The sequence below is a fragment of the Chrysemys picta genome, chromosome 7, assembly GCF_011386835.1.
Source record: "Chrysemys picta bellii isolate R12L10 chromosome 7, ASM1138683v2, whole genome shotgun sequence".
NCBI classification, from domain to species: Eukaryota; Metazoa; Chordata; order Testudines; family Emydidae; genus Chrysemys; species Chrysemys picta.
This window is the reverse complement of record NC_088797.1, coordinates 109,633,360-109,656,385: the sequence shown is the minus strand read 5'-3', so window position 1 is coordinate 109,656,385 and position 23,026 is coordinate 109,633,360. Positions and strand designations below refer to the sequence as shown.

The window sequence follows — 23,026 nt, the reverse complement described above, 5'->3', positions numbered from 1 at the left end:
CCTGGGAGCAGCTCCAAGGCAGAGGGCAGGAGCAGCACATGGTAGTGTGGGGAGGGACAGTTGAACTGCCGGCAATTGATAGCCTGCTGGGCAGCTGCCACACAGGGAACTTAGGGGAGCGGGGAGCTGATAGGGGGCTGCTGGTCCACCCTGGTTCCAAGCCCCCACCAGCTAGCTGCAACGGGTTGCTCTTCCTGCAAGCTGTGGACAAAGCAGGCGGCTGCCAAGCAACGTTATAAGGGAGCATTGCGCAACTTTAAATGAACATGTTCCCTAATTGATCAGTAACGTAATAACGAAAAAATGTTAACAGATGACTTTAAGTGAGGAGTTACTGTATACTATAGAATAAATAATAATTCTTAGCATTTATATAATGCCCTTCATCTGCGTATTTCCACGTGGTTCTATGAATATTATACTAAAAATATTAAAACTGAACTACACTTGTCAAATAAACAATGTATATTTTGTGATATGTTAATCTTTTTCTGTGTTTTGTGTACTAATTCTCCAAATTTGTTGATTCACAATGGTTCTCCCAGTTGGAGTTGAATGAGTTTCTATTCTACTTCCATGTTATAATTAGACTCCGGATACAAAAATGGTGGGGGTGAAAGGGAACCATTATTTAAAAATAATTGTTCACTACTTTCCCACATTTTCTCCTATCTTTCCACTATCAAATTATTTTCAGTAGTAGTATTTTACACCAATGGGGTGCCATTCTTGCCAGATTTTACCAAGCAACTTTAGAAATTATATGTACTCAGTAACACTGCATTGCTACTACTTCTTGGGTGGAGTGTGGCAGCCAGGCAAACACTAGCATGATGTGTACCACAGAGGCATAAGGAGAGTAATATAAAATATGGATTTTATCTATGGATTTAATTTTATGTATGTCTATGTCCAGGCATAATTTTCTGCCTAGATCTGAGAAGTAAAATAATCTTTGGTAGACACAGATTGTTCATATGTAAGCAGAAGTACATGATAGATGCGCTAAAACGATTCTCAAGTTAAAAAGCACTAGCTAGTTAGCCACCGATACTAAATAGTGAAAAAAGGAAGTCACTTTAATGCTATGTATATTTTAAATACTCTTTGAAATAATAAAGTTTTTAAAAAAAGGCTTTAAGTGAGTGTATAACCAAATGTACTTTTAGATGTAATAAGAAAAATGATTAATAAAATGGTCAATCTGTTAAGAAAAAGTATAGCACTAGCATTCATATTCAGATGGTGCAACCTGATATATAATTGAGATCTTGAAACCTCAAATGAAAGTGGTAAGGCATACTCAACCGAGAAGTGTCATAAGGATTAGCTGCATGACCAGAGTTGCTAGCCACTTGAGTAACCACAAGGACCTGTTAATACCTAAAAAAGCAATACACAAATTCAGCTTAGAAACACAAAGGCAAAAGAGATTGTAATTGCTTGACTGAAAGGAAAAAGTCAGTAGAGTTGCAAAATGTAAAGATAAATGTGGCATTCATGTCCTGCTACTGGGATTCTCAAACTGGGAGTCATGAGGTTATTACATGGGAGTCGCGAGCTGTCAGCCTCCATCCCCAAACCCCGCTTTGCCTCCAGGCTATATAATAGTGTTAAATATTTTTAAAAGTGTTTTGAATTTCGAAGCGTGGTCACATTTGGGGGCTTGCTGTGAGGAAGGGGTCACCAATACAAAAGTTTGAGAGCTATTTCATAAACACTCTTCTGTTTTGATTCTGTACCCAATGAAAAGAAAAAGGCAAAGTCATTTATTATAGGTGGCACAGTAGTGATTTCTATAGTTGTTTGTTTCTATTGTAAGACCCTGTTTTCACTTCCATGTAACTTTGCCAAACTTAAACCGTTTGGACTGAAATTTTCCATGCCATTTCTGCGAAGGAGGCTAGGGTGAAATGGATTGTGTTTCCAATGTTAAAAAATTCTTCCGTTTCTCTGAGAAGCTCTAGTACTTCCATGAATTGGAACAGGGACTTGAAATTTGGCAGGGGGTTCTGTTGGTATCAGGGATGTATCCTTGCCATTCTTGTGAAACTCTGCCCAAATTTGGCCAAATTATAAGTCTCTGAAAAATCTGTTTTCAGGTGCTAGATTTGGGCAGATAAGTTCTGTGAAGATTCAGTCTGCTCTGAGCATGCTTCATCCCTTCACAGCTCCTGTGTGCTGACTAGACTACCCATGTGCCATCCCCTGAAATTGCCCCTCCTGGCTACAGTGGCTGCTGTGGCACCATGCTCAGGAACTGAGCAGGGACTCTGTGTCTTGTGTTCTCTCAATGTTGCTTTATTGCCATGCCCAGCAGCAAGGTGAAGGAAGAGCCATGTGTTTGATGCAGCTAGGTAAGGAACAGCGTGAGGGTAGAGATGTACATTAGTGGGAATGTGGCAGGACCTTTGGTAGGGAGAGAGAATAGAAGCAGGACCAAAGGGAAGCTGAAAACCAGGAAGGAATATAGAAAGAGGGGCAGACACAAAGTACGGGGGAGGATGGGAAGGAACTGTGGATAGAGACAGGGGCAGGAGTCAGACAGGAGGGATGGACAGAAGCCAAGGGGATATCAGCAGGGGAGAGGGCAGGAGCTGGGGAGTTGGGGATAGGAGAAAAAAAGGGACAGGGAGGAGTGGTGAAGTGAGGAGATGGGGCAGAGGGATCTGTAACTTGCGAACACACTTCCCTGTAGAACTTCAAATTGAATCCATTATTGCCTAGTCTCAGCATTTCTTTGCTGTCTAGCAAATCACTCTGAAACAGACTGGCGAAGTGTGTGTGTCCAGCCACCCTAGTGGTTGGTCCACATAGAAGATAACTGCCTTCTACTTCTACCGATTACTCTGTTAGCTTAAGTTGTAGATAACTTTGCTGTGGATCTAAAGACACCAACCCTGCAGATGACCCATGTTGGGGTGAGTGCAGTTCCACATGATGAAATTTCTATTTTTATTTAGTTTTTAAATTTCCTGCAAACATAGGAAGTTACAGAAGGGAAAACAAAAAAATCACACCACCCTACATTAAAAGAACATTATTAAGGTTGCAAAATCAAGCGCTCAAAAGATAGAAAATGCCAGAATTAATGTCACCTGTACAACCTTAATTTGTACCCTTTTTGTCGGCGTTATGATCCAGTTTTTAATTACATGATCATACATTATTTTTTCCACAAGATTCCAGCCTTATTCAGCAAATGGGTGGTTATCTAGGGTTTTTTTAATCCTGGTCAATTAATGTGTGGCACCATGCATTATTTACTGCACACCATCCAAACACTGTACTGAGTACAGAATTATGAATTTCCTCACGGACTCTTCTGTGGTGTTATCATTGTAGTATTTTAAATCTTTTCAAACATTAATGAATTTAGTTTTGTACCACCGCTATGAACTGAGGGGTATTTTACACGTGGGGGAACTGTGGCAGAGAGATTAAATCCAAAATTGTCTAAAATGTCAACAAATTTTGGGTGCCTAATTTGAGGACTTAATTTTTCAGAGTATTTAGCATGCTATAGCACTTTATTATGTTCAGAGCAAAGGTCTTAGGGTATGTCTACACTGCAGTTAAAAAGCCATAGGTGGCCTGTGTCTGCTGACTTGGGCTTGCAGGGGTCTGGCTAAGGAGCTTTTTAATTGCAATGTAGATGTTTGGGCTTGGGCTTGGGCTGGAGCCTGGGCTCTGGGACCTGAGCCTGAATATCTACACCACAGTTAAACAGCCGCTTAGCCTGAACCCCACAACCCCAAGTCTGCTGACATGGGCCAGCTGTGGGGTTTTAATTGCAGTGTAGACATACCCTTATTGACTTCACATGCAGTTGTGGGCACTCAGCACTTCTGCAAATCAGACCCTATGAGCCCCAAGCTGGGTACCCAGAAAATGAGGAACACATTGGCCACCTGTGAAAATTTTGGTTTACGTGACTTGCCCAGCATAACATAGGAATTCTGGCCGAGACAGGGATAGACTTCAGTTTACTATGGCATTCAACTGCTTAACTATGAGACCATCCTTTCTCTTCCTGCACTTAGCTTTCTCTGATTAAACTGATTTTCAGTGGTGACCATTGTGAACATAGAGTTTGTGTATTATTTACACTTTCTATTTCTTTAGAGATTTTAAATTTTATTTTTAGGTGCATCCTCTCATCAGACATCTAGACTTACAACATTTGAAATAATTACCCCTCGAAGTTTGACAGGCAGGGAGAGACGCCACACACATTTACATGAGGTTTGTTTTTCTAGCCAATTTTTTTTCTGAATTATTTGTTAATGTTAATATTGCACTACAGTATATATAAAAGAATACACCCTACTGTGTAGAATAGTAAGTAATCTCTTCTGATACCTTTCAGCAGGTTGCATGTTTGTGAGTGAATTATTGTGCTCTCAGAATTGGCTTCAAAACAGGCATGAGATGGTGTTCTCACTCCACATCACACAAATCTCTAGTTCAGTTCATACTGATTGCTACTTTTGTTGGCAATCTTAGCAGAGACAAAAATCTGAGTGAACATGGAAAACTGCCAGGTGTTTCCTCTAAGTCAAATTAGACAGTATAGGAAAGTTTAAACTGACATTATCTATGCTGTGCCTGTTCTTTGGCTAAACAAAGGACTTCAGTCATCCTAGTGCCTTTCACTGTAAATAAGGGCCCAATCATATTTGCATTGCACAAGTAGTCCCATTTAATTCCATGGGGCTAATTGAGAGAGTAAGATAAATTTGACACTAAATTCCCTAGAAGAGAAAAAATATTAATGGATGTTTGAGATAATATTTGCTCCAAGTTAGAGTGTGGTTGCCAGGGAAATACTGTATAATGGGTCAGATTTAGTCATCTTTCAGTGAACTGACCTGTGGAATCTGAATTTGAATATTGTTTCTTGGGCTATGATGATTTGCATAAGGAGTGCCACAAGGCATTATATTATGGATCTCAAAGACTTTGTTTTTACTCTACACAATGAATTTCCCTACACATTTTCTCCCTTCTTTTGTAATAAAAGTTTTAAATGAAACATCTAAGGTAGCAAGATAAATTACAACATTGGTACACATGGACGGTATTGACACTACAAGCAATAACCCAGTGTTATACATTAATGAATTATTTTTAAAGATCTTTTTTTAATTTAAGAAGGATAGATAGTCAATACAGATGCTGATTTTACAAAAGAAGAGATAATCTTCCACATTTGCCTCCCCTTGGTGCTTTCCTACACTTTTTAGAGCATAACTATTAAAATACAGCTCTTTTGGATGGGGATTTTCAAAAGCGCGGGTGATAGCCTAAATTTGCTCCCACTGAAGTCTGCAGTAACACTCCAGTTGTCTTCTCTGACAGTAGAGTTAGGCCAATGCTGAGTGCTTTTGAAAAGTCCCCCATTAATGACTAAGCATTGGAATTTCTATTTGGTAATCACAAAAATATCTACTCTGTATTCAGCTCATTAGGATAAACTACTCCAGTCTTTTAAGCACTGCTCATTCTCCATTTATCATCCCATAAAAATCATGTTCAAAAATCTTATTGTAAGTTTTATACCAAAAGCTTTAGTAGTATGCTTAGTGTCCCATGTTTGAAATAAGATGAAAGTTACTCTCTTTCTAAGGGAGGAGATGTAATGAACGATGCAACAGTGCATCCCATCACCAGCTCGGTATCATAATCTTATTACGAAGGCCCTGATTCATGGGTCCAGGCAAGCTCTGCTCAGCGTAAAGTCTAGGCTTTAAGCTATCTTTGCACTGCTTGGATTCTGGGATCAGTCAGGAGTTAGTTTGGTTTTTGATACAGGTTAGAGCAGCCTCTGGCTGCTCTAAATATGCTTGGTTGCCCAAGAATAGCTGGAGTGCAGCTCCATAGTTGCACTAATGTTACATCCCACAGGAGGTGACAGACAATAGTTATGCTGGCTCCTCACTGCTCAGAGAACAGAATTTGGCTGGGTTTTGGCCCAGCTTTAATTTTTCCATTATTTCACCCTGATAAATTAGTAAGGGGCATTTGTTCTTGAGAGTATAAAACCCTAGACTGCTAGTCTGGATTTACCACTGCTAATGGTTATTTTCTGCTCTCCTATTAGCATAAGTTTATCTTGTCACATTTCCATAAAAGTCTCTATTAGCAGAGTATTTTAATCCTTCTGCTGGTTGTTTGTTTTTTGTTGTGTCTTTTCCATGAAGTTTTCCTAGCTGCATGGAATTTAAAATTTCAATTAAAAAAATAGTGATAAGGTGGGTGTAATATCTTTTATTAGACCAACTCAGCGTGTACTTTAGCATTTCCCAGACCTGAAGAACAGCTCTTTGTAAGCTTATCTCTCTCACCAACAGAAGTTGGTCCAATAAAAGATATTACTTCATCCACCTTGTCTCTGTAATATCTTGGAAGCAACACGACTACAACGCCTCTGCATATAATAAAAAATAATGCAGGGAATGCCACCATCACTGTGGAATATACAAAGCATGAGGTTTTAAGAATATCTCTCTTTGTAAATTTGTTATATACCTAAAACATTGAACAAAAGTAGTAGTAGTGTCTTTTTTGGTTAGAGAAAATATGAATTTATGATCTGGTAGGTAACTGCATAATCCAGGGATATTTTTGTTTTGTTTTCAGGACCATTCAGATGATAATCGCTCTTATTCGATTCAAACTGCAAATGGAACATACATCCTAAAGCTAAAGAAAAATAAGTAGGTTATGCAGTATTCTCGGACACATTTCAATTTTGGATTTTATTTAATAGAGACCACTATTTTTGTATTGAAGATTGTTTGGAATAAGCAGTCTAAAATGTTAGTATGTAATGAAAGTGAGGTGATAATAAATACTGTATAAAGGAGCTGGCTTGAAAATGGATAAAATAAAATGTGAAAGTGTTACTGTAGTTAATTTTTTTTAAATTCTGATGAAATTTTCACTTAGCACCACTGTATATAAGAAATAGTATGCCAAAAAGCATATTGTTAATAGAGATTTATTACAGAAGAAAAAGTTCTCACTGAAAAATAAATCAGTGTAAAATTAGATTTCTGCTACCTATTTTTGTTAATTATTGTGGAGGAATTTGTCTAATTTTGTTGTTACCCATCCTCAAAAGTTTATAGGCCAGCCACTTGTCCAATAACTGAAAGAATGCATCAAGATAAAAAACAATACACTTATGGATTTTTTGGTAAAAAATATTTTAAAAGTAAATTATTCTCAAAATGATGCAGCTGATTTTTTTTAAAAAGCATCCTATTTTACACTCTATGTCCTTCTACCGTATTTAATAGCAAATTTATCATCAAAGTGCTACCCTCAAAATGTATTGCTGAATATGATACTTGATGTATATTTTGTCATAGACTCTTAAAACAGCTGCAGTTTATTTTTGTTTACAGAAAGCTTGTTAGTGAAGATTTTGTACTATATACATACAGCAAAAATGGGAAATTGGAGGCTACCCATTCAAAAACCAAGGTACTGTGCTTATTAAAGTTCAGTTTTTGTGTCAGACTGTTTCTTTAGCACAGAGGAGCCAAGCTTTGTGACACCAAAGGCTGTCCACAAAGATACATATACATTTAAATACATTTTTAAACAAAAATACTTATACACAACCATTAATTCTGGTTGTGTTTATATCTTTCCTGATATAGGAATGACAATTGCTTGAGTTCACAACAATGAATAAGGCACTCAAAGACCAACTAGAGAATAATAGAAGGTTGCATTGGATCGCGTTTTAGGCCTTCTTGAGCACTCCTCAAATACCTGTGGTATTTTTATGTCATTGTTACCAATGGGTATAAAATGGCTGCCGTGCTATAATCTTAACTCTAAGTATGTTTAACCTGTTGCTATTTATGATGACATGGTGTCTACAATAGCCCCTGTTTTCAGAAATATGTGAATGTATAAGAAGGATGCTCTGGAAGTTTACATAAAGACTGAAATTAGGTTAGTTGATTATATAGCCATTGTGTAACATACATTTTTGGATCAAGATGCAAAGTTACCCAGTTTTGAGGCCCTGATTCAGGAAAATGCTTAAGCACATGCCAACGTTTATTCCTGTTCAGGAAGGCATTTAAGTATGTACTCAACTTTATTCATGAGACTTCAGTAGAATTTAAGCATGTGCTTACGTGTGCTTCCTGAACAATTCAGGCTTTAAAAGCAGGGTTTACCTGCCAAAGAACAGGATGGACAAAATAGACCCATGTGGTTTGTCAGAGGCTGGGAATGGGTTAAATTGGAACTTTTCCCTCACTTGTAAAGGAGGGGAAATTTTTTTTACCAATTATTTTACCAATTTTTTATCAATGAAGGGCCAAAATCTGCTGTGCGTACTCATAGTGAGTAGTGTTTTACTCCAAGAGTAATCCCGTGGAAGAAAATTGAGACAACTTGTAGAGTTCTGAGTAAAGCTGGCAAAATCTGGCCCTAATATATAAAATATTGTGCAAATGTGTAGTCTGGGTCTTTCACGTGAATGAAAAAAATACTGTTATTTAATTAATTATGTGGTTTCATTGTGTTTCAGACACACTGTTATTATCGTGGAGTTGTTGAAGGAGTTGCTGATTCTATGCTTGCTCTTAGTACATGTGATGGCCTTAGGTATTACTTTTTGCTTTTCACTTTTCAATGTATCATTGACTAATATACCAAGAAAATGTATTGTTGTTCAGAATATCAATTTTTTTTACATGAGAATGAATGAATCCAGAAGTGGCCAAAGTGCAACCTATACAATTTTGTAATGCTGCTTTTCAGGGACAGGGGTATGGATTTTCAAAATGCTGAGCATAGATGTAATTTCCCTCCCGTTGAATTCAGTGGTAAATCATATTAGAGTTAGGTTAACACTGAGTGCTTTTGAAAATTCCGCCTAGATGTCTCAATATGCAATACTGCATCTGGTGCTAAGCAGCCCTGGCGGATCTAGATGGACCACAGCTTGTTGGAACATAGGGCCGCATCTCCCTATTGACTGCAACCTGCTCCATCATGCAAGCAAAAGAGAGACAAATTCCTAGTGCAGCCCTCACCTGGGCAAAGTTTGAGTAACCTGAAGTTAATCTGTTACTAAAGGTAAAATTTTCACAAAACAAAAGCATAGTTTACTTAGATTGTAAATTTTTGGGGGGAGGGACTGTTTTTCATTATATAGGGTATGGGGCCAAGCACAGAGATGCCCTGCTTGGAGTCCTGTGCACTACCACAGTGTAAACAATAAATAAATAACTTAACTGCTGTGCATCACTATCTAATGTTTCCATATAGCATAAGAGTGTAGCACACTATAATCATCCTACAAATAATAGCAGCGATGTTGATAAGTTTTCATTTAGAAGCACGCTTCCAAAACCTGCAGAGTAACTCTGTTACAGTAAATTAAAATAATGTTTATGTTTGTTAGACAGGTCAGATTGGGGAATAAAAGATGGTGAATTGACAAAATGAGACACCACTTGCCGTAGTGTGCAGATATTCAAAATATGGTCATGAGTGTTCCCTGGGTTCCACGACTTCCTTGAGCTTAGCTCCTTGTTGGTGTGGCTTGAATATTCCTATAGGCTCTAGTAGGGTCCTTGGGCTTGGCTTCTTTTGTGGTGGGGAATAGGTGATGGAGCTCACACAACATCACCCACTTGCAGCACCAAAATAAGACATCAAAGTAAATTGTGTAGTTCTGTGACTTTCCCTCTCTCCTTTCTTAAATGAGGAATGAAATAGCTAACAATGTTGACATTTACATTATTACTGGGCATCTGAGTTAACATGTCACTGAAATTAATGCAACAGAGAGATTGTTCCAGGCTGTCTGCAGACTCGCATACACATCTCTACATTAATTACACTCAGTTCACATTTTTTGAGGTTTTCTTTGCAACCATAACAGACAGAGACTTATTTTAAATGAAAGCTAAGATTCTGGGGAACAATATAGTAGCTTCAGAGTGGTATTGCTACAGAGCGGTACTGCTACAAACCTTAACATGTAAAAAATAGTCACTATATTTAGCCACCATCGGGCTTAGTAGGCTAACATTGGTCAGGAGGCAATTCTACTAGATAATTTCTCATACCTTTATTATTGTAGGGGAATCCTTCACATTGGTGGCAAACGGTATGGAATGGAGCCAGTTGACACATCAGCTACATTTGAGCACCTATTTTATCCATTAGAACACGTTCAGCAAGATCCTTTTCTGTGTGGTGTGCTGAATGATAACCTACACCAGGAGAAGAGTGTGAAGAATTCTCTCAGATATACAAATGTTTCACACAGTACTTTCAGCAGGGAAAAGCTTTTTAGGGTAAATATATTTGTGTTTTTCTCTTGAGAAATGTCTAGATCCTTGGATCCAATACAACTCTTTTGGGGCTGCTTCAGTGGCCAGAAGGGGCCCTAAAACCATCTTAACTTACTTCCTGGGGTTTACCCTGGTGTAGGAGCATTCCAGGTGGTGTATCTAGCCAGCTCTTTGTTTACCCCATTTCAGGGCCCCAAGCACGGCTGGAACACTACTGGGCTTTGGAAATCTTCATATACAGCAGGGGTCGGCAACGTTTGGCACGCAGCTCGCCAGGGTAAGCACCCTAGCGGGCCGGGCCACTTTATTTACCTGCTGACATGGCAGGTTCGGCCGATCGCGGCCCCCACTGGCCGCGGTTCGCCGTCCCGGGCCAATGGGGGCGCCGGGAAGCCGTGGCCAGCACATCCCTCGCCCGCGCCACTTCCTGCCGCCCCCATTGGCCCGGGACGGCGAACCGCGGCCAGTGAGGGCCGCGATCGTCCAAACCTGCCGCGTCAGCAGATAAATAAACTGGTCAGGCCCGCTAGGGTGCTTACCCTGGCAAGCCGCATACCAAACGTTGCCGACGTAGAGGAATGGCAACATGGAGATTGTTGCAGTCAAGTGCAACTTAAAGCAGCCCAGAAGCTGTTCTAAGCTGTATGAGAGGTCAAAGCAACAGGATTGGAGGGGTAGTGGATGTAAAGATGCCATAAAGCCCCCACTTCTGAGAGCCTGTCTGCCACTGAAGTATTGAGCTGTAGATCTTTAAGCTGCCATGTAAAGCTCAAAAAGCAAACAAACTTAAGGCCAAACCAAGATACCATGCCTTATAAATATATGCAATAACCTGGTAACAAATAGTAATATAAATCTTGACTTAATGGTAATTAAAATATTAACTTATTGCATTTTCTAACTTGCAGAAAAAACGAGCTGTGCTGCCACAGACGAGCTATGTGGAGCTATTTATGGTTGTTGATAACAACAGGGTAATGTGTTTCTCTAGTATTAAACACATTTTATTAAATTATTTAATTTTTTTCTAACATCCTAATATTGAATTTTACAGTATTTGCAGAAGAATTCTGATCCTGTAGCTGTGCAAAAGGAAACAATTGAGCTGACTAATTATGTTGATGGGGTAGGTCATTTCAGTCATATGGATATTCAGTAGTCTCTTCTTCATCTTATTTCACAGAAGAAATATAAATAGTAATGTACAACTAGTGTATTCTGTGTTTGTATTCTAACTGAAAAATATAATTAATATACAGACATATAATTAATATCTAGACAAGACTCTTAGAAGCGCACCACAGAACTCACAGCCAAGGGAAGAGGGGATAAGGTGGTTTTAAGCCACCTTTGCACACACTCAATCTTAGGCTGCTCCAGCGGCATAACTTAGACAGCCCTCCCAGTGCTGCCCTGTGGACTGCAGGGATACCTGGAATCTCTGGCAACTTTGACAGATCTCTCCCCACCTCTTGCAAACCTCCTGTGCCAGGATGTATGAGGGCAGGCTTAGGGCAGTTTTTCCTCAGCTGGATATAAGGCTTTTATAGCCACATTATGGTGCTCTGGACCTTTTCCCTGGCATAAAGGAGACAAAACAGGGGTGAGGATCACACCCATAATGCAGCAAATTTTAAAAACCCCACCTCTAAAATTGTACTGTGCATTTTTGCATGGGTATTTAATGTGCAGTTTTACACATCCAAGCTTTGTACACACAAAAGCATGAGCCCAAGAATGTGTTTGCAAAATTATACATGTAATTTCAGACACCAAGTTGAGGTGCCTTTGAAAATTTAGCAAAATAACATAGGGTTTCTGAATACGTATGAATCATTGTCATTAGACTCATGCAATAACTGATGAAAAACAGGGCTAAAAACACAGATAAGAGCACAGAAGACTTTTACTAGTGTTTTTTTTTTAACTTTACCTCAAAATATTTGTACACTATTTCTGAAAGATTGAACATTCCTGTACATGTTCGTAAGAAAAAAATCAAATATTTCATCAGCATTAGGGAGGCTAATCCTCCCCTCCAACATGGTACATGGAGTGCTACATGAGGTCCATACTGCTCCTCTGTTCTACACAGGAATAATCAATGTAGGCAAGAAGTACCGATATCTAACTAAAGGCTTGATCCAGCTCCCACTGAAGACAATAGGGATCTTTCCATTGCATATAGTCCACCCTCTACTGGCCAAAGTTTACCCTCAAAATCCCCAGTTGCTGTCAGAAGATCTAGCCTCTTTGCTGCCTGTGGAGTTTCCCATTCCACAGCCGTAAGCAATTTCCATAAGTCTCTGACAATCCACTAGAGAGATGAAATCGTTCCTAGGCTCTCCTCAAGATAACCAACCAAGATAACGAATGAAACGGTTCCTCTCCCCCCAAGTGTTGGCCCTCCGATCCCTTACTCATAGGGCTCTTGCACCTGAAGGATATGGCTAGGAATCCTAATAGAGAAGACCTTCAGTCTTGTAATCTTTATTCAGTAACATCCCACCCCCCATAAATGAGTGTAGGTTTTGACTGAATAAAGAATAGGAGGATCTGGCCGAGTTTGTAATGTGAACTAATTATTTAAATGAAATAAACTTTCTTACACTTGCATTGTTCCGGTCAACATAATATTGAACTGGTAATAATGATGTATTTTTTTCAGAATTCAATTGAATTTGGTTCACATATGTGTAAAGTAATCACCATTGTGTATTTTCAGATGTATGGTGCGTTGAACATCCAGATTGTTTTGATTGGGCTAGAAATCTGGTCAGATAAAAATCACATAAATGTAATGGATGGTTCAGCTGGAGATGTACTAAGTAGATTTGTTTCTTGGAGAGAAAAAAATCTTCTTAAGCGATCAAGAAATGATGTTAGCCACCTCATAATGTAAGTTTTGGTCCATTAGAAAAACTTGCCTCATACTATAAATCAGAATTGTAATATTGCTTATGTACGCAAATGAGAATAAATAATAGAAACTGCTAATTTAAAGCTTTGGCTGTAATTGTAGCCCAACAAGAAATTATTTGTGTAATTAAATCTTTATTCTTAATCTTATTCTTCACTCAAAAACAATAACACAGCATATGTATACTTTTCAAGAGTTATGTCATACAGTTGTTGTAGGCACATTGATCAGAGAGCCATATCCGATCCTTTGGGAAAGTGGGAAATTTCCCACTGACATCAGTGAGACGAAGATTTGACTCATCATAGTATTTGGGTCAGAGCCATCAATATTTTTTCACTAGAAAGCAATGAAATTTCAGCCCCATTTTCAAAACAGTGCACGTGTTCTGTTGTTATGTTGCAGAGGGAGAAGTGCCTATAGTGGGGCAGTTGGAATGGCTTTTGTAAGTACAGTCTGTTCTCAAGTCCATGGAGGGTCCATCAGCACTGTAAGTACAGTACTTCATCTCAATTATTAATGTACAGATCTAGTCAATAAAAAAACCTAGACACCTCCCTGACTTATTCAGCCAAGTCATTAAGGGCTAAGAAGTTTGGTTTGGTGTGGGTTGTTCTGTTAGGCTTCCTATGAAAAGACAAAAAGTTTTTGAGGATGATATTATAATTCCTTTTGCCACATCCCTCTCCTTCATGTACCAATCCACCTCATTCGGATAAGTCTCAAGCTATATTTTGGCCATATTTTTAAATTTATTTAGCTCAAAGTTGGCTAGAAAAGCATACCCTATAACTGTAAGTCCATAAACTCAAAATGGACAGCTTTTTATATGTTCTCTATGGGAATGTTAGCACGGGACCCACATGTGGGTTTGACTCTTCACACTCATGCACTGTACACTGTAGCCCAGATTCTTAGATGCACGAGAATTCTACTTTGGGGAGAATGGGATAAAATTCGCTTTAGGCTGCCTTTGCCTTCCCTTAATCCTATGGGAGGGCTAATATCACCTTACTTAGGATGTGGAGGTTTGTCCTTATAATATTAGATACCACAGCAGCAGACACAGTATGAGGGCCAGATTCTGCTAGCCTTACTTATACTTAATAGTACTTTACTCTGTGAGGAGGCAAAATCTGGTCCTAAACCGATATATAGATAAAGAATTACACTGATTTGCTATTAATGCTCTCTCCTTATGATACTAGACACTAGCATCACACATTTAGAGATATATAGCTTAAATAAATCAGTAGGTAGGATCATTGCCTTGTTTTCTTGTGATTTCTTTATTTTCATGTTTTATTTTCATATTAATTTCAACATTGCTTTTCTTTACTAGCTTAATGGTAACAATGTGCTACATCATGCCACAGTAGTTGCACATGAGCTGGGGCATAATCTTGGTATGAAACATGATGATGGAAGGTGCTCCACATCCTACATTATGTACAGTACGGATAAGTAAGAGCCCAAATATTATTACCTTATTTTTAATATTATATATTTGTATTAGATTTATTCAGGAGTGTAAAATTCCTATTAACCTCAGAGAACCTTAGTAAATGGGCTTTGTATTGAGAACTTAAGCCTAGAGGGTTAAAAAGTTAATGGGACTTAGTCGATTGATGTTAGTGTGCTGTTTCCACCCAGCTCCTAACAATAGTATTCACACACTGGATCTGGTCCAAACTTCCCTTTCCTAAGGCTTACATTTACAGTTAATTTAAATAAAATGTACATCTCTACCTACATTGTATTATCAAGTTGGCAGTTCTGAGGATTAGGTTTGGGGCTAATAGGACTCACCTGATCTGACATCAGAGTGACTCAGCAAAAATAAATGCATGTTTATGCAGGGTTCAGTTTCTGACATCATAGTATCTCTGCAGAAAACCTGTATGCAGGTTAAAGGAACCCATCACTGTTCTAGTTAGAAATTATTTATATATAGTGCCACAGTTAAACTTTGAGTGCAGAGTTTCAGCCTGGAATAAATGTTGTGGCCCAGCAATAAACCCTCAAAAAAACCCATCAGAATTAGAAATTAGAGATGGAAATCATATAATTTATATGGAAAAGAACTTCCTCTAAACTAAACATCATTTATATTTAGGACTGTCAAGTGATTAAAAAAATTAATCACAATTAATTGTGCGATTACAAAAATTAATCGCGATTAATCATGCAATTAATTGCTCTGTTAAACAATAATAGAATACCATTTATTTAAATATTTTTGGATGTTTTCTCCATTTTGAAATATATTGATTTCAATTACAACACAGAATACAAAGTATACAGTGCTCACTTTATATTTATTTTTATTACAAATATTTGCACTGTAAAAAGCAAAACAAATATTATTTTTCAATTCATCTAATACAAGTACTGTAGTGCAATCTCTTTATCATGAAAGTTGAACTTACAAATGTAGAATTATGTACAAAAACCCCCTGCATTCAAAAATAAAACAATGTAAAACTTTCAAGCCTACAAGTCCCATCAGTCCTACTTCTTGTTCAGCCAATTGCTCAGACAAACAAGTTTGTTTACATTTTCAGAAGATAATGCTGCCTCTTTCTTGTTTACAATGTCACCTGAAAGTGAGAACAGGCATTTGCATGGCACTGTTGTAGCCCATGTCACAAGATATCTACATGCCAGATGCACTAAAGATTCATATGTCCCTTGATGCTTCAACCACCATTCCAGAGGACAGACGTCCATGCTGATGATGGATTCTGCTCGATAATGATCTAAAGCAGTGCAGACCAACACATGTTCATTTTTATCATCTAAGTCAGCTGCCACCAGCAAAAGGTTGATTTTCTTTTTTGGTGGTTTGGGTTCTGTAGTTTCCATATCAGAGTTTTGCTCTTTTAAGACTTCTGAAAGCATGCTCCACACCTCATCCCTCTCAGCTTTTGGAAGGCACTTCAGATTCTTAAATCTTGGGTCGAGTGCTGTAGCTATCTTTAGAAATCTCACATTGGAACCTTCTTTGCATTTTGTCAAATTTGCAGTGAAAGTGTTCTTAAAATGAACAACATGTGCTGGGTCATCATCCAAAACTGCTATAATATGAAATATATGGCAGAATGCAGGTATAACAGAGTAGGAGACATAAAATTCTCCCCCCAAGGAGTTCAGTCACAAATTTAATTAACGCATTTTTTTTAATCAGCATGGAAGAATGTCCTCTGGAATGATGGCCAAAGCATAAAGAGGCATATGAACCTTTAGCACATCTGGCACATAAATATCTTGCGACACCAGCTACAACAATGTCATGTGAATGCCAGTTCTCACTTGCAAGTGACATTGTAATTAAGGAGTGGGCAGCATTATGTCCCTTAAATGTAAACAAACTTGTTTCTCTCAGGCTTGGTCTACACTACCCCCCTAATTCGAACTAAGGTACGCAACTTCAGCTACGTGAATAACGTAGCTGAAGTTCGAAGTACCTTAGTTCGAATTAGTTCGAACTTACCTTGGTCCACACTCGGCAGGCAGGCTCCCCCGTCGACTCCGCGGTACTCCTCTCGCCGAGCTGGAGTACCGCAGTCGACGGCGAGCACTTCCGGGTTCGACTTATCGCGTCCAGACTAGACGCGATAAGTCGAACCCAGAAGTTCGATTTCCAGCCGTCGAACTAGCGGGTAAGTGTAGCCAAGGCCTTAGCGATTGGCTGAACAAGAAATAGGAGTAAGTGGACTTGCAGGCTCTAAAGTTTTAGGTTGTTTTGTTTTTGAGTGCAGTTATGTAATAAAAAACTACATTTGTAAGTTGCATTTTCATGATCAAGAGATAGCACTACAGTACTTGTATGGTTGAACTGAAAAATACTTTCTTTTGTTTACCATTTTTACAGTGTAAATATTTGTAATAAAAAATAATATAAAATGAGCACTGTACACTTTGTATTCTATGTTGTAATTGAAATCAATATATTTGAAAATGTAGAAAACCTCCAAAAATATTTAATAAATTTCAACTGGTATTCTATTGTTTAACTGTGCAATTAATTGTGATTAATTATTTTGAGTTAATTGCGTGAGTTAATTGTGATTAATCAACATCCCTATTTATATTCTAATTTCGGTTATCCATCCTCAAAAATATTGGGTTTAAACAAATAACACTTCAAACTACAGTATGGCTAGTAGATGTCACTATACTTTGTAAATTCAAGACTTTTAGTAAATTTTTTAGGTAAGGAATATTTTTTTACTATAGCACATTTGCCTTCTCTCTTAAGGGGTGTTGTGCAAAATCCACAAAAATTATTCAAGATCTGGAAAAAATGTCTTCAAGTGAGAGTCTTAAAGAACTCATCTGTTTAGCTTATCCAAAAAGAAGATCACAATCCTTAATCTAGCAAAGAGAGGCATAATGGGAACCAATAGTTGAAAGTTAAAGCTTAAACATTCAGGTTAGAAATAAGGCCAAAAAAATTAACAGTGAGGATGATTAACCACTGAAACAAATTACAAAGGGAAGTGGTGGATTCTCCATCCTTGATGGCTTCAAATTAAGACTGTATGCCTTTCTGGAAGACCTGCTGTTGTCCAGGGGTGGACAAACTACAGCCTGCAGACCACATCTGGCCCACCAGCCAATTTAATCTGGCCCTCAAGCTCCCGCTGGGGAGCGGGGTCTGGGGTTTACCCCACTCCCGCACTCCAGCCGAGGAGTGGGATCCGGGGCCGCTCCGTGCAGCTCCCAGAAGCAGCGGCATGTCCCCACTCTAGCTCCTATGTTTAAGGGCAGCCAGGGGGCTCCGTGCGCTGCCCCAGCCTCAAGCACCGTCACCACAGCTCCCATTGGCTGGGAACTGCGGCCAATGAGAGCTGCAGGGGCGGCACCTGCGGATGGGGTGGAACACAGAACTGCCTGTCCATGCCTTCGCATAGGAGCCATAGGGGGGACATTCCATTGCTTCTGGGAGGTGCTTGAGGTAAGTGCTGCCCAGAGCCTGCATCCCTGAGCCTCTCCCATGCCCCAACCCCCTGCCCCAGCCCTGATTCCCCTCCGGCCCTCTGACCCACTAAATCCCAGCCCGGAGCACCCTCCTGCACCCCAATCTCCTCATACCCAGCCCCACCCCAGAGCCTGCACCACCAGCTGGAGCCCCCAACCCTCCCACACTCCAACCCCCAGCCCAGAGCCCCCTCCCGCACCCTGAACTCCTCATTTCTGGCCCCACCCCAGAGCCCACACCCCCAGCCAGAGCCCTCACCTCCCTCCCCCGTGCCCCAACCCCCTGTCCCAGCCCTGATACCCCTCCCACCCTCTAAACCCCTTGGTCAAAGCCTGGAGCACTGTCCGACAACCCGAAATCCCTCATCCCCAGCCCCACCCCAGAGCCCACACCTCCAGCCAGAGAGCTCACTCAACCCAGCACCCCGACTCCCTGCCCCAGCCTAGAGCCCCCTCCTGCACCCTGAACTCCTCATTTCTGGCCCCACCTCAGAGCCCATACCCCCAGCCAGAGCCCCTCCTGCACCCCAACCCCAATTTCATGAGCATTCCTGGCCCACCATACAATTTCCATACCTCAGGCCAAAAGGTTTGCCCACCCCTGCTGTAGTCAAACACTTTGGGTTAAATACAGGGGTAAATGGGTGAAATTCAATGGCCTGTGTTATACAGGAGGTCAGATTACATGATCTAATTGTCCCTTCTGGTCTTAAAATCTATGAATATATGAAAGACTAAAACTCCTAGAAATATCTTTCCCTAAATGCAATATATAGATCTAAAAAATGAGTGATCCCAATGATCTTCTACTATTACACAAGCAATGTATAGAACTTTGTTATTAAATGACTTGAAATAAATTGATCTTGCTAAGAAAAATGTGTATGCCAAACAAATGCAATATTATGCTTTCTAGTGCATCCAAGAATTTCAGCACCTGTAGTGCCAATGATTTTGAGACTCTCATTTTGAATGGTGGAGGAAACTGTCTTAAAAATGCTCCAAAACCAAGTGATATTTTCACAGAACCTGTCTGTGGCAATAATGTGGTGGATAAGAATGAAGAATGCGATTGTGGCAAACCCCAGGTATAGTACTTCAATTCATTTCGGCATCCAGGCTTCAATCTCAACCTGTTTTGTACAAAGAAGTTCCTTGGGGGAAGGGGTGGAGTGGGGGCAGGGCCCGAGGTGGAGTGGGGGTCAAGCACCCCCAGGGAAATGAGGCCGGCGCCTGTGATTGGTACTACTTAGCATATATGCTAGCAAATATCAGTGGTGAGGAAAAACCCCTGTTCAGTTGAAGGTTTTTTCTGACACCAAAAAAAAAGCCTAAAAACAAATCATTTCAATATTGTACTCTTAGCTTGGAGATAAAATATATTGAGTGCTCCGAACTGTTAATAAAAACCTGTGGAGTTCTGCTTCTTTAGGACCCGGTTCTATTTAGAAAAGTAGTTGTTGCTTTACCGGCTCTTATCCCTATGCAAATAACCAATCAAAAACAAAGTTTCTCTCTAGTTTCTGATACATAGCCAAATTGCATGCTGCCTTCCAATAGGACAGAGAACTCTAAACTTCAGATACTGAAAGAGACTCAATACATTTGGCTTCTGGTCAGAATTTAATCTGGTTGTGTACTTCAGAAACCCCTGACTATAGAGAAAAGTAAAAACACTGTGTCCCTAATTCATACCTTTGCTATAGGAGTGTACTAATCCTTGCTGTGATGCTGCAACCTGCAAACTTAAGTCTGGATCACAGTGTGCTATGGGGCTGTGCTGTGAAAATTGCAAGGTAGGCTGGAGGAGCCCTTTTTTGTTAATTTATGTTCTTACCTTAAACAATTGGTACTAATTAGTAGTGAATATTTTTTTTTAATTTTTAGAAATGGATCTATCACAGTGTCTTTAGACATCTGTACATACATTATTAAAACAGTACTCAGGAGTGTAGATTAAAGTAGGGTCAGTGGGTGAACAGAGAATCTTGGTCTGAGGATTCATGGCCTTATGTGTGATCTTCAGCTTACAAATGAAGTGTTAGCTCTGCCTGACTTCTGCTATTAGGCAGAAGTAATTAGATGTCATGTAGTAGTGCTCTCATTACTGCAGGATCGAGTTTCCCCTGTCTACTCATCATTTTTTATCTGATGTTTATAAATGCCACACTCTGAACCAGTGCTGTGCATGATCAAATTCATCAACTGTATCAACATGCCACAAAAAACTCACAGGAGTGGCATACGTCCTCTGTATATTGATATGAATAACTATGTTCATCTTCCTCAAATTTATAAGCATATTTTCTTTCCGAACCTATTACATAATCATTGTATACCTTTGTGTTAGAATTTCTACTATTGCAAAATAAAACAGAGTAATTTTCTGTTCCATTTATAGTTTAAAGTGGCAGGAGTGGAATGTAGACCAAAAATGAATTTCTGTGACCTACCTGAATACTGCAATGGGACATACCCATACTGCCCAGATGATGTATATATCATGAATGGCTACCCATGTAACAACATGAAAGAATACTGCTATAGTGGGGTTTGCCAGAATTTTGATTCACAGTGTGAATCCATCTACGGAAAAGGTATTTTTAAACTGTTTGTCTGTGTAACAGAATTCATATTAATAGGAAAAATTCACTCATAAATTCACTCAAAATTCACTGTCTTGTACCTAGGATTTAAATAGCCATTGAGGATTATTCATTTTTATTGAATATATTAGTTGTTTAAAATTTTATATTGTTCTTTTAGGAGCAAGAAAAGCACCTGATACTTGTTTTGAAGTAGCCAACATGAAGGGAGATAGATTTGGAAACTGTGGAATGTCAGGGGGAATGTACAATAAATGTCCCACTGAGTAAGTGACCAGCAGGTATAAATTGAATCTAATCTTTCCTCCTGTCATTTATTCATATAAACAGTACCATAATGTAAAGTATATATTATACAGATAATGCTTACATGCTTCACTACTTAGGCCTACCTGAGTTTACCTACATTAATCTTCATTTTTTATTAGTCTGTTTTAAGTTGTTGATTAAAACAATTTCTTAAAACCAATTTAAACAATATGTGTAAAACTCAACTTTACTTAAATGTTCTTTTGAAGAAACTGAACCAGATTCTCCCCTCTGAACCAGCCCTTCTGTGCTGCTTAGGCCATGGAAAGGAGCTATAATCTGTCAGTACTTGGCCAGCTGATAGGTCCCTTGATGGATAGGAGCTCTCAAATGGTGAAAAGCTGACCCACCTAGTTCCTGCATCAACCACACTTCCAGCACAGCACAGAGGGAGGGAGGGAATGTATCAGGCTGCACTCAGATGGTATATGGTCCCTAGATCAGCCTGTGGTCCCCTAACTTAGATGGAAGATGGGGCAGATCAGGCCACAGAATCAGGTAGCCATAAACAGCCGATCTTGGCACAGGAGAGAGTCTGTCCCATCATCGCAGGTATTTTTAAAATAGATGACCTACATCAGACCCTTCCTTGTAAAAAATAAAAAAACCTCATAGGAAGGCCACAGTTATGCACTAAAGTGCATTATATAGTTTATAACCTGGGGTGTGACCCTGCTCTGAAGACAAACATATTAATCTCCCCAAGGGCTTTTCTGTGTCTCTCATCACTATAGAACTGAGAATATGGGAATTGTAATTTGTTTTTCAAAGGCTTATAACTTGGCCAAATTTGGGCAGATTTTCACAGGGAAGGCAAAAGGCACACCTCTGTCAGAAAGGCCACTCCCCTGTCAAATTTCAAGTTCCTGCTACAAAGCATGTGGCTGCTAAAAGTGTTCAAATAAAAGCTTGACAGAAATTAACACAGGCAAAACAATATATTTTCTCCTAGCCTCATTCTTGGAAATGAGTAAGAATTTGTAAGAATTTTTCCAAAAATTTCAACGTGAGGCAACACCCAGCATGCAAAATTTCAGCCCAAATGGTTAAAGTTTGGCACCTGAAAACAGGTTCTGATAATGAGAAGTGTCAGGCAACCTTAATAGGCAGTACTACGGGCCTCGCCTATAGCCGGGGCATGTGTGTTTATATACCCATAGACAAACACATATATTATGGTGATATCCATCTGATAAATTGCAGAGCCATATGCTAAAATACATTTATCAGGCACCATTAATCCTCTTCATCAACAGGACTCTTTCCACTAATCCATCTCCATTGGGATTACTTCTCGTATCCCAGGATTTTGAGCAGGTTCTGTCAGATGCCATTTCTTTTTAAACAAACTGCAAGAGAAATGTTTCCTCTTTTCCCTCAAAGGTGGAAGTACCTTGTATATACACACACAAAATTACACTGTGCCAAAGGCTCAGGATAGGCAGTCTTCAATATATATAAAATATGATACACACACACATACACAGAGAAAGAGAAGGGAAAACTTTCTTAGAATATGAGATTTCCAGCAAGATAAAATTATTGGCTCATAGTGTAAACTGTGTGACTTTTTATTAATAAATATTTTTTTTGTATTGAGTCTGTTTTCTCCCTGTTACCTTATATTTGTATTTTATTCATTTATTACAGACATAGTCTGTGTGGCAAACTTCAGTGTACACCTGTCAGTCTTGAAAATCTTCCTGCTTCTAGTGTTGTCAGCAATCAAGGTGGTGTTTCATGTGTGACTTCTGACTTTGACCTAGGGTCGGATATCCCTGATCCTGCTCAAGTTCAAAAGGGAACTGCTTGTGGAAAAGGAAAGGTAAGGTAGATCACAGCAGTTATTGCAGAATGCATGACACTTAATGAAA

The 23,026-nt window shown here is 39.3% G+C and overlaps 1 protein-coding gene across 5 annotated transcripts in view; it reads left to right on the top strand.

Moving 5' to 3' along the window:
- LOC101942413 (disintegrin and metalloproteinase domain-containing protein 9-like) overlaps positions 1–23,026 on the top strand; it is a 48,290-nt gene that overhangs the window by 3,253 nt on the left and 22,011 nt on the right. For 2 of the 5 annotated variants that reach the window (XM_065552282.1, XM_065552281.1), the window contains exons 1-16: positions 1,324–2,921; positions 4,148–4,245; positions 6,643–6,719; positions 7,413–7,491; positions 8,558–8,634; positions 10,121–10,337; positions 11,243–11,308; positions 11,389–11,460; positions 13,060–13,232; positions 13,660–13,744; positions 14,597–14,718; positions 19,154–19,325; positions 19,944–20,033; positions 20,639–20,834; positions 21,004–21,109; positions 22,803–22,977. In XM_065552282.1, coding sequence (XP_065408354.1) covers positions 8,603–8,634; positions 10,121–10,337; positions 11,243–11,308; positions 11,389–11,460; positions 13,060–13,232; positions 13,660–13,744; positions 14,597–14,718; positions 19,154–19,325; positions 19,944–20,033; positions 20,639–20,834; positions 21,004–21,109; positions 22,803–22,977 — 1,506 coding nt within the window. In that variant the 5' untranslated portion in view covers positions 1,324–2,921; positions 4,148–4,245; positions 6,643–6,719; positions 7,413–7,491; positions 8,558–8,602. Of the gene's footprint in view, positions 1–1,323; positions 2,922–4,147; positions 4,246–6,642; positions 6,720–7,412; positions 7,492–8,557; positions 8,635–8,983; positions 9,109–10,120; positions 10,338–11,242; positions 11,309–11,388; positions 11,461–13,059; positions 13,233–13,659; positions 13,745–14,596; positions 14,719–19,153; positions 19,326–19,943; positions 20,034–20,638; positions 20,835–21,003; positions 21,110–22,802; positions 22,978–23,026 lie in introns of those variants that run through there. The other 3 variants (XM_024103568.3, XM_065552280.1, XM_024103569.3) reach the window with 2 other exon arrangements.